We start from the raw sequence: 16,113 nt of genomic DNA on the forward strand, positions 1-16,113 counted from the left end.
GTCGGTCGGTCAGTCCGTCCGTCCGTTCGTTCATCCGTCCGTCCGTCCGACCCTGGCCGCGCTCGGGAACGGGACTCCCCGCCGCAGCGTGAGGGAGGTGAGTGTCCGGTGCAGCTGGAGCGTCCCACACCCCCACTCCCCACACTCCCCCCCCCAAGCGGCGCCCCCTGGCGGTTCGGCGGACGGGGCTCCGGGCTCCTCCTGCCCGCGGGGGCTGCGGGGCTGAGCGCCCTGAGGCGGCTGTCGCGGTGTGGTAGGGTCCCTGCTGCCGGGGGTTGGCCCGAGAGGTGTTAATAGGGTGGGCGTTAAACTCCTGGCTCGCTCCCGTCAGGTGAGCGAGCTCTGGCGGGTCCGCAGACCCAGTCACCGAGCTTTGGAATTGGGGTCTGGCCTTTCCGAGGGTGGGAATTCACTCTACTGGGGTCGGTGTCCCCCTCTGCTCTGCACTGGGGAGGCCACAACTGGAATCCTGCGTCCAGTGCTGGGCTCCCCAGTTCAAGAGGGACAGGGAACTGCTGGAGAGAGTCCAGCGTAGGGCAACAGAGATGATGGAGGGATTGGAGCATCTCCCTGATGAGGAAAGGCTGAGAGAGCTGGGGCTCTTGAGCCTGGAGAAGAGAAGGCTGAGGGGAGACCTTATCAATGCTGACAAGGATCTAAAGGGGGGGTTGAGGGAGGATGGAGCTGGACTCTTTTCAGTGGTTCCCAGTGACAGGACGAGGGGCAACGGGCACAAGTTGGACCATGGGAAGTTCCACTCCAATGTGAGGAAGAACTTCTTTGGGGTGAGGGTGGCAGAGCCCTGGCAGAGGCTGCCCAGGGAGGGTGTGGAGTCCCCTTCTCTGGAGATCTTCAAGCCCCGCCTGGATGCTCCTGAGTGATGTGCTCTGGGCAGCCCTGCTTTGGGAGTTGGACTGGAGGATCTCTAGAAGGTCCCTTCCAACTCCAGCAATTCCATGAGTCCGTGAACGGCAGACAGGTCACAGTCCCTGCTGCTGAGGCCAGTCCTGGGGTGGGTGTCACCTGCCCTCTCTCCAGGTGTCCTGCAGAAGTATGGCAGACAGGTCACAGTCCCTGCTGCTGAGGCCAGCCCTGGGGTGGGTGTCACCTGCCCTCTCTCCAGGTGTCCTGCAGAAGTCCTCCGAGATGCACACCTGTATGGTATGGATGTACGTGTTTGGAGCTGGTAACAGGAGAAAACCCCACACTTGTGCTTAAAAGGAAAGATTTGTTTAAGGAGGCAGAGAGGAAATTATTCTGGGCACTAGTTTGGAGGAGGAATGGTTCTTTATCCACTCATTTTGCCAAGTCTCGTCAATGGTGTGCTGCCTGTGCAGTAGAGATGGAGGAGTTGCTGCAGGAACAGTGCCTTTTCCTATGAAAAGGTACATTTTTCATGTGCAAATGTTGCCTTCTGTCAGTTGTGATTACATATGCGTTTAGAGCCTTTAAGAGGGAACTAGTGGAGAAGGGCTGGTATTTTTTTCAATGCATTAAGTTAAACAATTGGATATTGGGAATGTGGCTAACTGTTTTACTCAGTTGAAGTAATCTTAATGCTAGACTTAAATTCATTAATAACATTCTAAAATTCCTATTTATTTTGATATATGGAGTTGACAATAAAAAAAAAAGTATTTTAGTAGTCTCACAGTCTGCAGTTACTTAATGACATGTGTAAGTGAATTATGCGGCTGTTTTCTCTGCTTATTTTAAGAATCATCTGTCATTTAGCCCTTACTATAGTTGCCTTCCACTTCACTCTGAAGTATATACATATATCTTACAACTTCAGACATTTGAGAAGTTAGACACGCTTGTACACAAGTATTTTTTTCTTTGTAGATGTTATTGTTATACTCACTAATAAGTATGCTCTAGTCTAGCTAATTCGTTCTACATAACCACAATTCTGGTTACTAAGCACACACATTAAAACCTGCAGAGGACATTTTGCCTCAGGCTGGTGCCAGGACCTCTTTGCAAACGTATTTTTGCATGACTGGGATCTGTGGTGTTACCTATAACGATATCTTGACTGGGTGTGAAAGGTGTAGCTGTACATCTGACCTTTTCTGTAGTTAAAAGGTCTAAAAACTCCAGGTTTCCCTTGTTATCCCATTGTTGTTGGGATGTGTGGGACCTAATAACTGAGCATCACATCTGGCTTTGGAGCCAATGTTAGAAATTACTATTGTGGTTGGTAGATTGCTAAGCGTGTTCTGCTGTTCTAGGTATGTTGGTTATTTAGGCTTTTTTTTTTTTGAGTTAGTAAGGCTATATATTGCACAAGTATATATAAGAAACTGCAGAAAATTGTTGCGTTTGGTCAATTTGTTTTACGTGCCTGATTCTTGATTATGTCAGAACAGGCTACAATATTGAATAGCAACACAGCTGAAAGATAAAGGAACTGTTAGTGGACAGTCACAGGTGGTCTGAATGCCTGTTGCCCCTCTGTGTTCTGAGATTGCTACATGTGTCAATAAATCACTTGAACCTGGCAAATTCTGTGAATGCGGAACCACAAAAATGTTTTTCTTCTAGAAAAGCTATAGAGCTTTCAACTCCTCCTGAAATTTAAGCATTGCTGTTGGCTTAAAAATAAATTTGAGGAGCTGTGTTGGACAATATACACTTAACTCACCTAAACTGCTTTTTTAATAGTTACCAGGGCATTCTTATCCTGGCTGTTTGCAGCTGATCCTCCCAACCCTGTAGGCTTAAGGCTATAAAGTTTGAAATTATTAATGATGGACACTGTTCTGATAGATAACATGCAAATACCTATAAATGAATAAATCTAAAAGCAATTTATAGCCTATTAAAAACATTTATTTCCTGTGTAGCATGTAGAATACATACAATAGGTATGATTGCCTTCTGTATGTCTGCTTGTGCACTGTTTGCATGCTGTATTTTTGTGCAGGCAGTATGTCTTTTTTTAGAGGTCTACAGGAACTAGGTACTTAAATCCATCCGAATCACACTTCTTCACAGTTTGTATAAAAATCCATTTCAGGTAACTATGTTGAACAATGGATTGCAGCGGGATCTGCCAGAACAGCATTTTCTTTCTTTTTTGTTGCAGTCTGTAAAATGACTACAATAACTTCTTCAGGAGGAACTACAGAAGTGGTCAGTGCCAGAAGAACAGAATCCCGTGATGTTTCAGATATTATAGGACTCTTCAACGATTTTACAGATGCGGTTTTTGGAAGGATTGATGTCATGTACCTCTTGTAAGTAACAGTATTTTAGGGACACTATATTACCCTTCTTGGTGGAAACTTCAAGAAATTGTGTTACATTTAAAATGGCAGAAAATGCCAGGAGCCTTTACATGGTGTGGCGTAATGGCTCTTCATGCTATCCACAAAAAGGGAAAGGAAATCTGCTTCCATCTCTTCTCTGTGTCACACAGGCACAACTTTGTGCAAACTTGGATCACTGCTGCCAGTATGGTGGACAAGATTTGACTCTATGCTAGCTTTCTTTTTATAAAAGTTCAGAAGAAATACTTTTGAATAATACCTGATGAAACCGTCAGATTCCAGTGTCTGATGTCTGCCAGATCTAACAGAATCCTTTTCCCTGTTGGAGAGTGATTAGAAGTAGAGGGGCAGGGACTGTGGTTTTAATCTCTGTGTGGCCATGACTGTTCTTTTTTTTTTTGGTGTGTATGTCTAATACTTTTCCTTCTCTCCAAGTTTCCTCTTAATGGAAGGAATTTATTATTTTTTTGCCTCTCATTATTCTATGTTGGGAGACAGGGTCTATGTGCCATAAAATGTGTTTCAGTGTGCCTTTTTTTTTCATGCCTCTGAGATACCTAATATCCTCCATTGACATCTGTATCCTTGCTGCTCACGTGGCAATGTCCTTAGCAGAAATGAGTGGTTGTAGAAGTTTTTTTGTTACCATTTCTTCATCCCTAGAGATAGTGATGAGCCTTCTGCGCTTCATCTTTCTGTGCAGTGATGAACAGCAGACAGAGACAGACTGTGTTAAATGCTGATGGGCCACTTAGGTTTTTTTCCACTTGACTTAATGGCAATGTCTTGGATACCAGCTATTTGGGCTAAAAATACAGTTGTAGGAAGAAACATATGAAGAAGAGGGAGCATTTAAGTCTTGCATATCAAATTCATAGTAAATGAGGGTTTGAAATGTCATGTGAATTGTTATAATGCCAGAACACACTAAATAAATATTTGGAATTGAAGCAATAATGTCAAGTTAGGATGTGAGTAATGAAGTTTTATAGAGACCTGATCCTGGGAGAACTTTTGAACATGGTTAGTTTTGCTGTTCTAACAAGCTTGGTTAACTTTTATTTTTGTACTTTCTTCAACTTCTGCAAAATTAAATTGTTTTCACAGAGAAAAATCCAATCTTGCTTTGACACTCTGCAACGAGAAGAATGAGGTTATAGCCCATGCTGCTTTTCTGGACTATCCAAATTGGAATATCACTGATCAGTCTGATTGGGAATCATTCTTACGTGAAAACTACAGTAACGATAAATGCACTGTAAGTAAACTGTGTGATTTTTAGTTGTGTTTTCATTTAAGCCTCAGGTGTGAAAAATATGCGTGGATATCTAAAATCTAATTTAGGTAGACTTGAGGCATTGGGATGTAGAAGGTGATTATCGGATTCCTTACTAAACTCTGAGGTGCTCCTAAGTTCATGAGTGCCTGTGCTTCTGCCACTACAGTGACTGAGGGCAATGTAAGGATGCCACTTAGGCAGCACAAGTCCTTTCTTTGCCAGACACATGCAGAACACGTCTGATGCATCGTGATAGGATTTTTATTTTTCATTCAAACACCCGTCCAGCCCTGGTGTTAGCTAATAGAACATTTACTGAGGGGGTGAACACTTTGATCTAAGGTAATTTTCACTATAAGGGAACTGGAATCCTCGTTTCTCACCTTTTGGAATAAAGTTTTGCTGTTTTACGTAACTGAATGCAAATTTACTGTCTTCAGAGAAAGAATAAGGAACAGGGAGTGTACTCCTGCTGGAAGGATGGTGGCTGACACTGGGTGGAGGATCACACTGACATGAGTGTCGTGGTTCTGGAGTGAGCTTGTTTGGGGCTGGTGTGGAGATTCCTGTGCTGCGTTCTGTGTGGTGCCAGTTTTCATACAGGCTGCTTGGTCAAGTTTATTAATTACTCTTTGGAGTTATGGACTAGGAATAGGCATTTAGAAGTTCAGGATTCAAATGCTGCCCGTGATGCAGTCCAGCTAGGAGTTAGAGCCTGTGATTGTCAAGAAAAGATGAAAAATGGTAACCATGAACACTCAAAAGCTAGGCAGCTTGTGCCAGAATAAGGTATTGGCAGTACTGGAATTATCTCTAGACAGTTTGTTCCTCAGTTTTCCAACGTTGTTTTGGGTGACGTTAAACAAGGGCTTGCAGAGAAACTGACGACTACAGCAATTGTGTTTGAAAATGCTGTGCGTGCTGTTAAAAGAAACAAAATTATTACAGCCGAAGGGAGTATAGAAAAAAACACCATGTAATTTTCTTGTAATCTGTTTTCTTTTGTCACTTGAACAGTACTTTGTGTACAGGCATATTGCAGGCACAACCACTTCATTCACTGTGCAGCTGCAGCTGCTCCCGTCGGGTTATGCTGTGCTGTCAGCTCTGCAAGCTCTTCCTCGGGCTCCCTGCTTCACAATCTTTTGCAGCAAAGCTGCAGCTGACTCCGGAGTGCAAGGGCATACAAAGAGAAAAGACTGGAAAAAAAAGAAAAAGAAAAAAAAAAAAGAAAAAAGAGATCTTGAGCACGTTAGGAATTACTACTCATAAACAGCAGTGAAAGGTACTTTGGAACATTGACGAGGAGCAGAACGACTCTTCTTTTTATAGAATGGAGATTATTTTCTGAATATGTACAGAAGATTCAGTTCATCTTTTATGCTTCTGCACCGACAAAACAACTGAAGCTATTCTGAGTTATAGCTCGGGGAGATACTGTTGATTAACTGCAGGTTAAATCCATGCAGATGTACTTTACAGAAGTGACATCTTCTGAAAATAGGATTTCTTAAAAGTCTAGCTGACAAGTATTTATCCTAGAGCACAGAAATGATAAAATAGCTTAAAGGCCTAAACTAGGAATTGACTTGTGCAGAATTTAATTAGTGAAGATGCTTTACAAGATTGCCTGGTTACCATCACTATTCAGAAACAGTTACAGGCCAAATCTTGCCTCCTGGGCCTCCTCTTGGACCTCAAGAACAAAACAATTTTTTTCTTCTTCTTCCTTTTCTTTTGCATTTAAAAAACAAATGAAAAGTCTGATTATTTTTTTTTTTTTAGAAATTGCTTTTGTTGTTTGTTCATTATGATAGCCTGTTGTCTTTGTGCTTGTCCATGTACTGCATTTGCTATTAAAATCATTTTGGCTCTAAAATTACTGAAAATTATTGGTGACTCTAGCCATGACATTTGCTTGAATATTAAACTATCCAAAGACCTCAGGTTTTCCCATCTAAAATATTTTTGTAGAAATATTTAATCTACAGGTAGCCCTTCACTGACCCCACACTTGAAATTAACTTGGGAGAGAACAGCTGAATTAATAGCACTTTCCATTCCAGCACAAGGGTTTTCCAGGTTAACTGGAGGCATTTAGGATGGAGATGTCTTTTAGTCTGTCCTGTTTCTGCCTGGATATTTAAATGTGTCTAATAATGTAATCCTAAGATTTTGTAATTTTTCTTCTTTTAAAGAAGAAACGTTTTTGGAGTATAAGAAGTACGTGAGCTTTTTTGTAAACCTAGAAAGAATGTCTTTATCAGCCAAATGTTAAATTAAATGCTGTTAGGATTTAGTTGCTAATTGTCATGGTTAAATGAAAATGCTGTTAGTCTGGAATTAATACTGTTAAATATGAAATGATTTGTGTATATGGTAGTCAAACAATAGTAAGCTTGAGTGTAAATCAAAAATATTAGAGAAGCACAAATTGTGGTTTAAAAAAAAAAGTCCTTTAATCACATAACTTTATCCACATATGTTTTGAAGCTATTTATATATGTGAAGCTTCTCATTTTGAGTACAGATCATATATATTGGAAATAAACGTTCATATTAATACTTGGGTTGACTAAACAAATATTAGCTACGTGGTATTTAGATTTTCATTCCTCATTTTGTAGCCATTGAACACATTGTTCATGCATCTTTTTGTGGCAAAAGAAGGCTATGCAGCTGGATGTTCCCAAGAAATTTTTAGGTGAGTTTGTATGTAACTTTCTGTAGGGAAGCATGTGCACTCTTCTACTGTCATTTGGAGAGGCTACGGAATTTAAAAATGCCTTAAGGTGATCACTGCATGAAAATTAAATATCCCTCTAAAGAGTCTCAGAAGGTAATAAAACGTAACCTTGTATTAATCAAATCTGCACCGTTGGCTTTGAAACCAAGCTGTTACAGTGCCAAATACGCTTCCCAAACAGTGTGGATGTTTAGCTGTATCTTTGCAGTAATTTTCCACAGAAATAGTACTGCATTTGCAAGGCAGATTGATTTCCTTTTTCCTAAATTTCCACTTGTAAAAATCAAAGCGCGTGACTGAGCAGGAAGCATAAAAAGCCGTAGATGTTTCTGGAATATGCTTGTTTCTAGGTAATCTATTGATAGCTTGTTAGCTACAGATTATATGGGAAGGCTGCAAACAATACAGTGCAAACAGCACAATATATCACTGTGTTAGCTCAGTACTCAAATATAACCATTGCTCAGGTTATTCGGTATACTCAGAACCTACATCCATAAACACTGAATTGCACTTGGTGCTGGTGCTGTTGAATTTACAGTTACTTTGTCAGGTGAAGCCAGCTCATCCAGATGCCAGGTCAGAGATCTACCAGCAGAGATCTGGCATCTTTATATCTTTTCACTACTTGGGAGCTGATAAAAGAAGGAGGACGTTTACAATCTAAGGGTTAGGAAATTAAGAGAGAAAAAATGTAGGGGGAAAAAAAAAAAAGTAAAAAAATGACCAGATGAATTTTGTATGATCTTATTTGTCATCAATAAAATGTTTGCATTTTTGAGCCATGTGGATTCAGATTCATGAAGGAAGATTAGAGACACGGGGGAAAAGATTTCATGTATTAAAAGGCTAGCTGCTATATCTTATTGATGAGTATAATGATGAAAGAATATGGTTATGTTATTTGTGTTATTTGTCCAGGAGAGCTTTTATCATAGTACCAGAACTGCAGTTTATACTTCTCTTCATACCAGCTGATGAGAGTTTAGGTAAGAGTTTAATACTAGTTTATTCTTAAAATAAGGAGCACGATCTCAAATCTCATTATCATTAATATGCACTGTGTTGGTGGGCTTTTTTTTGTGGTTTTTTTTTTTCTCTTTCTTTTAAATATTAAGAACAGCTATCACTTTCTAAACATGCAGAAAACACAATCTTAAAGTATCCTCTAATGGACATACCTTGTAAAAGAAGTTTATGTGGTTCCATGTTTGCTCCAGCAGGCCATTCAGCAATCCATTTCCTGCAGTCTTCAAATTTGCTGAAAACAGATAGGATTTCAAACAGGAGTAAAGATCTCAGAAATATATTCCTACAAGTTTTGTAAAGATTTCTGGCTGAATAGAGATTGAAATCAGTCAGTGCTTATACTGTGATAGAAAATGACTAATAGGCCTCTTGGCACGTATATATGTGTATTCATAATCATGCACACCCATAAATTCATACATGTCAGCCAGGCATCATGCCCATACATCAGAACCAGTCAAATCAGGTACTTTCTCTTATTTAGTCAAGTGAGAACAACACAGGGAGAGGACACTTTGGTGAGGACCAGAAGGGATGCTAGAGACGTGGGAGGAAACTAGGATTATTTCTTTTAGAACAGAGGTACAAAGATGGCGAATGCGCATCTTAATCAGAGAACAGCACCTGACTTGGGACTTCAGGCCTGAATTCATACTTAGAAACCAAGCATCTGCATAATTACTGAATTTTTACTTGGAGCTTTCCTTGAAGTAAACTGGAACCTTTTCTGATATGCCGATTTCTAAACATCTTAGTTCCAAGTCATGATAAAAAACTTTGCAGTGGTGTGTCAGCTACAGAAAAACTGTACCTGAATAAGGGCTTTTGTCAAACCTACCCTAGCAACATATGTCAACCTTCCTTCAGCATAATGAGTCCTGGCAAAGAGATTCTTCAGTGGCATATAGTATTTGGTTATAAGACGAATATTTTTGTAGGGATTCAATCCTCCCAATTTCTGATTTCTTTGAAGCTTATTCAGGGTTGGGGTGCTGGATTAATTAACAAATGGATCCACTAACAATTCTTTCACATGCTTATACTGCTGTCATTTCAGCTTCAATGCTTAACTTAAAAGACTTAGAGTATTATACCATTTGTGGCTTAAGTTCAAAACTCCATTTTCCTCAGTTTTGCTGATAATTTAAAATCTTACATAATGAGGTTTCTCTGTTGCTCCTAACGGATTTTTGTCCTTCACAGAGCCAGACATGGGAAATGTCTTTGAAAAGATGATGAGTGCTCCAGGTTCAGTAGTGGATAAAAAATTTACCTTGCTTGTGTGCCTTAGACATTGGCATCACCCACAGCTTCATGTTCGCCAGGCAAGGTAATGCAGTTTCCCCTTCTACTTCTATGAGCAGATCTGTCTGGGTTAACTTGAAGAATTTTCTTTTTTTGGTTTATAGTATCAATATCTTAAACTGCTATGATTTTCCTTGATAACCTAATTAAGTAGTTTTATGATTATGCTGTTTTTATTCTACTTCATCACAAGATTAAATGTATTTTTGTAAAACTAGGTTGCTATCCAGAACACATTTTTTGTTGGTGGTTTATTTTGTGAATCTGCTGGCTTAATTGCATTGCTGCTTATTTTAGTGAGTGCATGTAGTTTCCAGGTCTCTTGGCGCATATTCCAATTTATTTGTAATTTTATCTTGTTATGTTATATTCTGACCAGTTGAGCAAAGTCTAAATAGGAAAGCCTGTTAGCTAAAATAATTAAATAAGAGCAGAGAATGCCTACTTCCAGTAATCTTTCCTCTTTTGTACATATTTTTTTTTTTTTTTTTCTGTAAAAGCACTTCATACATTCACTCTCACTGTGTTTCAGGAGATCAGGTCTCCTCGGTGTGGCTGAGAAAATAATGGGGTAACCCTTTTCCTCCTATCATCTGTTTCGTTGCGTGCAGTTTGGAGCAAAGATTAATGATACGCTCACGCAATGTTCCTTTAAACGCAGCCTTGCTCTTGTTTTGGGATTCCAGTCATAAATGTCATTAAAAAGTTAGCCTCTTAATGATTGTTTTTTTGCTGTCTGCAGCGTACAGCAGGCAGAGATGGGGGTTTCTCCAGCAGCCTTGCCTGTTGATCTCTGCCTGTGTATTAACTACTCCGCTCGGGTGGGGTTGTTTTTTGTTTTTTTTCCTGCCATTTGAATTCTGCTGCCTGTGCCAAATCACAGCTTTCTGGGCTCGTGCCAGCCTTGTGTACGGTAAAGAAGAAGTGCAAACTTTCTGATCCAATGGGGCCCGATGTTTTTCTGTGCGGGTTGCTGGACTCCAGGTGCTGTCATTGCTGTGCAGGTGCTTCCCCGTGGCGTGGTTGAAGTGTAACTAGTACCTGCAGCCTCTTGGTTCCCTTGTTTTCGCGGCGGGAAGAGCGTGCGCAGGGTGATGTTTGATCATAGAATCATAGAATCATTGAGGTTGGAAGAGACCCTTGGGATCATCGAGTCCAACCATCTACCCTACTCCACGAAGTCCTCCCCTACACCATGTCCCTCAGCACTGCATCTAAACGGCCCTTAAACACAGCCAGGGATGGTGACTCAACCACCTCCCTGGGCAGCCTGTTCCAATGCCCGACCACTCTTTCTGTGAAAAATTCCTTCCTAATGTTCAATCTAAACCAACCCTGTTGGAGCTTGAAGCCGTTCCCTCTCGTTCTATTGTTAATTACCTGTGAGAAGAGACCAGCACCAACCTCTCTACAGTGTCCTTTCAAGGAGTTGTAGAGAGTGATGAGGTCTCCCCTCAGCCTCCTCTTCCTCATACTGAACAGCCCCAGCTCCTTCAGCCGCTCTTCATGTGATTTGTCTTCCAGGCCCTTCACTAGTTTCGTTGCCCTCCTCTGCACTCGCTCCAGCACCTCGAGATCTCTCTTGGATTGAGGTGCCCAGAACTGGACACAATACTCGAGGTGTGGCCTCACCAGTGCTGAGTACAGGGGGACAATCACCTCCCTGCTTCTGCTGGTCAGCAGATGAAGTTGATTACTTGATGAAGTAATCATTTTGTTGGACTCCGATTCTGTTCTGGAGTTGATTTGTTCATTCCAAATGGAAGCGGTGCTCTGTGGTTATGTAGCAGGATTACGATGAAATTAGCATTTCTGGTTCCTTGTAGTGGAAACTGAAGTTTAGGGGCGAGCAGGGCCCTGGGACACTGTGTGGTACGATACTGATGTGTGCGTGGGTCCGTACCCGCCGGTGCTAACAGATGGCAGTGCCACATTAGGCATATCTCTCTGCCTGGTAAATCCACACCTGTTTGTTTATGGGTTAATTCATGCTGACATCTCAGACTGGTTTCTGACAGAAGCCTGTCTCCCAGGGAGATGTTTTACATGTATTTCATTTTACCAAACAGGCCTGAAGCGTGCCGTATAGGTTTAGTCCATCTTTGCAATATCCTGTTGCTTGACGTTTGAGCATTTTAAGAAGAAAGTCTGAGGCATGACCTCGACCATTGCACAGGTCTGGATATTTCAATAGGTTACACAATTATTTGCATGGTAACTTGATTTGCAGTTTTTAGGCTTTTTATGAGCATTTCCTTTGAGCTGTCTACCAGCTATCAGTAAGTGAATGAACCTTTATAGTGAGAAGTTATCAGTAGATTAATTAATTCCTGAGGATTTAAAGTTTTTCTGTATGTCTTGATTTCCAACTGTTACGTTTGGGTTTTATTTAATTTGAATAAATTCTTTCTTTTGATGGCCATTGGGTATTATTACTAGAAATATTTTTGACATGACTTGAAATGTCACATAGGCCATACCAATATTCCCCATAAGAGATTCCATCTTGTCTAGGACTTCTGTACTTTGCTATGAATAATAAAGTTATTTAGTTTGTTTGGAGGGTTTTTTTTGTTATTATTAAAAAACTAACCAGGAAACTGTGCGTTCTCTTAGATTGCACAGTATCTAGTGATGCAAAATTCATACTTTAATATTGTCTATCAAGAGATTCTTTGAATAAGCTGAATTATGTTTGCAGTAGACACTTTGCCTTTCCTTCTCCTCTGTGTTCACCTTTGTACTTCCCTGGCATCCATAGTAACCATCAGTGGAGCCCTTTAGAGACTTATCTATCGAAGTTGTCCCCAGCCACCTGCCTAGCAACATGTTCTGGGTCAATGATGGGAGATTAGGGTAATCTCTGTTCCCTCTTCCCTTGCTTACAGATGGGGGGGGCCGGGGGGGGGGAAGAAAGAAGCTGTAAACTGATACTTAACTTCAAAATTAACGGTTAAGCAATTCTCCAACTGACCTTTACCACGTGAAATAAATCTGTAGGGTGCTAGAACACAGCCCGCTAAGATGTTAGATTTACGTCTCTTGCTTGATATCTCATCATCGCCCTGATCCTTCCCGCTTTCCCCCCAAACCTGCGGCCTCCGGCGGGCGGGAAGACCCCGGACTCCCCGGGAGCCGCGGGCCCGCACCCCGCAGGTCGGAGCTCGGCGGTGGCGGCTCCGGGCCGCTAGGGGGCAGGAGAGACCCGCCGCCGGCGAGAGCCTGGCGGGGCCCTCCCGCCGCCTGTGGGGAGCGGGCGGTGGGGCAGTGGGGAGCGGGCAGTGGGGAGCAGGCCGTGGGGCAATGCGGGGCCCTCCCGCCGCCTGTGGGGAGCGGGCCGTGGGGCAATGCGGGGCCCCCCCGCCGCCTGTGGGGAGCGGGCGGTGGGGCAGTGGGGAGCAGGCCGTGGGGCAATGCGGGGCCCCCCCGCCGCCTGTGGGGAGCGGGCGGTGGGGCAGTGGGGAGCAGGCCGTGGGGCAATGCGGGGCCCCCCCGCCGCCTGTGGGGAGCGGGCGGTGGGGCAGTGGGGAGCAGGCCGTGGGGCAATGCGGGGCCCTCCCGCCGCCTGTGGGGAGCGGCCAGTGGGGCAGTGCAGGGTGCGGGGCCCTCCTGAGTGCTCTGTAAGGGAAGGCCGCAACCTCCTTTTTGAGAGGAGCCCAGCTGCGGCGGGCCCTGTTACCCTCAGTAAGCTTAAATGTATTCCCATGTCTCATGAAGCGCATCCTTTACACTTCTCGATTTAATTCCTTTACCCAGTGGGGCTCGTTGTGTGTGTTTTGCGTGTGACAGCTGAGATAACCAACTGGTTCGGTACCAGTCTGAGTGTGGTGCTGAGGAGAAAGGCTTTTCCTAACTCCACAGGCCCGTAGTCATTCCTTCCGACGGCTCATCACAGCCCCACTTTTTGGGGTTGCAGAATTGATGCAGATGCCCCCTCCCTGGAGGGGTTCAAGGCCAGGCTGGATGGGGCTTTGAGTGACCTGCTCTGGTGGGAGGTGTCCCTGCCCAGAGCTTGATGATCTTTATGGTCCCTTCCAACTCTGACCATTGTATGATTCTATGAATTGTTGATCGGACCACTTAATTCTTGCATTTTTCCGGCAGATAAATTAAAAACATGGTGCCCTCTTCCCGTTGAAGGCAGTTCTGTGTCAGGGCTGGTTTGCCGCTGGCCCCGATGCCGCGGTCGCAGCTCGGTATGACTAACGAATTCCTTCATCCCGTTAGTAAAAGCACTGAAACTCCTTTTTAAGACTTACGTTGAGCCTGGTGATGAATTGACAGGTTTTTTTAAAGAGTGGTTTAATGGAGAGCGAGCCTCTGTTGCTTATTTAAGTGCATTCAGTACGGAGCCTGTGCGAGTCGGATGCTGACAACTTGGCCGGAGTGGGAATGGGCGCAGGGGAAGGGGCTGGGGTGGCTGAGGCTCTCAACGCCTGGGTGCAGCAGGTTCCCACCTATGCAGAAAGCCTTTCACCAGGCAGAGGGGTAGAATAATTGCACTTTGCCCTTTGTATCTTTTTCAATGGTGGAGCATTAACTTGACCTTACAAAGGCATAATGGCTCGATTTCTGCCAGGTGACTCCCACACTGCTGTGTGTAATAACAGTAATCTAGCCAATACTCAGCGCTGTTTCTCCCATACAGAAAGGCACTATTTTATTTTCTTTCTTTTTTTTTTTTTTTTAAATAACTGATTTTCTAAATTGCACTGCTGTTGCTTTTTGAGATCTCTGCCAACTCTAGCCAACTGATGATTGGGCTCACTGAATATAATTATTTTAAATGAGGCCTAAAGCCCGGGTCGACCTGGCCTGAGATGCCTTAGATGAGAGAATTTTCAGCTGGGCTCCCTTTGTATTTCGTTAGGGACAGATAAGCATCTCCACTGGGCAATCCATACCTTAGGTGGGTTGTGATGGCTTTTAGAAGTGGTACTGTCTCTGCTCTGGTGCTGAGGCTCCCAGCTTAGTGTGCACTGGGGTTGTGTCCTAGGTGAAATTATTTATTTTTAGGTGGAGGCTTTGGATCAGGTATTTGTAATATTTGTTCACGTGCTAATGGACTAGAATAGAAGTATCAGGACCTGTTAATGGCAGAGCTTTAGGACATTACCTAATCTCTTTTTTATAGGTTGGAAGATTATGAGGATCTCGTGCCAATCTGGACACGTCAGAGTGAGACTCTGAGAGAAACCTATCATGAATCTTTCCTTGCTGATCTCATAGAATGTCAAGATGAAAAAAATCAGGCTGTTGTTTGTGAGGTCAGTTTGCCGTGAGCTCTGGTTTTGTCTAGTCATAACATTAGTGATGCCACATGTGAGTGACTGCCCACACCCCAGCTCAGCAAATAAAAGCAACAAACTTACTTTTGAAAACTAGAATTCATCTGTCATCTGCCACAGGTACCGTGTAGATTTTTTTCAAGTAATTGGAACAGACCATATTGAAGAAACCATATTACCATTTTAGACATTTGCATTAGAGATGACCAGTTTTCATTCCTGGTGAAAATTAATATTGTATATGAAAACTAGTAGCCAGTGATACTTGCACGGTTAAAAATACTGTTGCTTTTCTCCATCTCCTGGCTCAGGCAGGCAGATTTTTGCTGAGCCGAAGACAGAAACCCAGGAATTAATTTAAATAAGAAAGAGGTGGTAATAGTTATCCTGCTGAAAATTCCCGTTAATATTTTCATGTGTTAGTGATTGTGTGTGGTATTATAAGCTGATAGGCAACATAACCTACTTAATTCCAGAAGTCTGCTTTCTATAGCGAATGATTTTATAAAACCTTAACATGTAATCACTACCATTGGAAGCCAAATGGGAAACAATAAACCATTAGTGTAATAGCACATTACAAACGGCTATCTTTATAAATAATACATTTCAGTTGTGCATTTGTAGCTCAATATGATACCAGCAAAAGGTGTTTGAGGCCCTCATAGTTTATACTTGCCACTGCTGCTGCAGATTGGAAAGACACCTCCATGCGAACCAAGATAGATGCCAATTTTCCCTGCAGAGAATGAAGCTGGCAACCTCTTTTTGCACATATGGTAGATGGATTGGTTAATCAGCCTCTGCTGAGCCTTGGGCCTAAAATTACATAGCAGCCAGACAACTGCAGCGACCCAGCTTTTGTTCGGTTACGCAAACAAGGCAAACAAACAATCACTTGTTGTTTGAGGGGGGAAAAAAAAATTAAACTTTTTTCTAATTTATTTTTATTGGAGTGCTGGTAGCCTGATAAAGCAGCTATACAAATCCAGCCGCTGAGTTTTCATTATGTGTATAAAGGAGGCTTTCATTTAAGAAAAAAAAAAAAATTTTTTTGATTGTGCCTTTCACCAGAAAGTTGCATATGGTACTAAAAATTGAAGAGCTTCCTTCCTTAAAGACCTTTAACTTTTGCTGAAATAGTTCCTTTATACTTTTCTAATACACACAGCCAGAGATGAAGCACTGTAA

At 42.6% G+C, this 16,113-nt stretch overlaps 1 protein-coding gene across 1 annotated transcript in view; it reads left to right on the plus strand.

Annotated features, from left to right (window-relative positions):
- The first annotated feature begins 7 nt into the window (after positions 1-7).
- CFAP61 (cilia and flagella associated protein 61) overlaps positions 8-16,113 on the plus strand; it is a 131,393-nt gene continuing 115,287 nt past the window's right edge. Inside the window, exons 1-7 of the mRNA XM_014962466.1 lie at positions 8-97; positions 3,092-3,242; positions 4,383-4,533; positions 7,182-7,258; positions 8,222-8,289; positions 9,533-9,659; positions 14,769-14,901. Of these exons, the coding sequence (XP_014817952.1) occupies positions 3,100-3,242; positions 4,383-4,533; positions 7,182-7,258; positions 8,222-8,289; positions 9,533-9,659; positions 14,769-14,901 (699 nt within the window). The 5' untranslated portion in view covers positions 8-97; positions 3,092-3,099. The remainder of the gene's footprint in view (positions 98-3,091; positions 3,243-4,382; positions 4,534-7,181; positions 7,259-8,221; positions 8,290-9,532; positions 9,660-14,768; positions 14,902-16,113) is intronic.

Source organism: Calidris pugnax, unplaced genomic scaffold (assembly GCF_001431845.1).
Source record: "Calidris pugnax isolate Ruff unplaced genomic scaffold, ASM143184v1 scaffold147, whole genome shotgun sequence".
NCBI classification, from domain to species: Eukaryota; Metazoa; Chordata; class Aves; order Charadriiformes; family Scolopacidae; genus Calidris; species Calidris pugnax.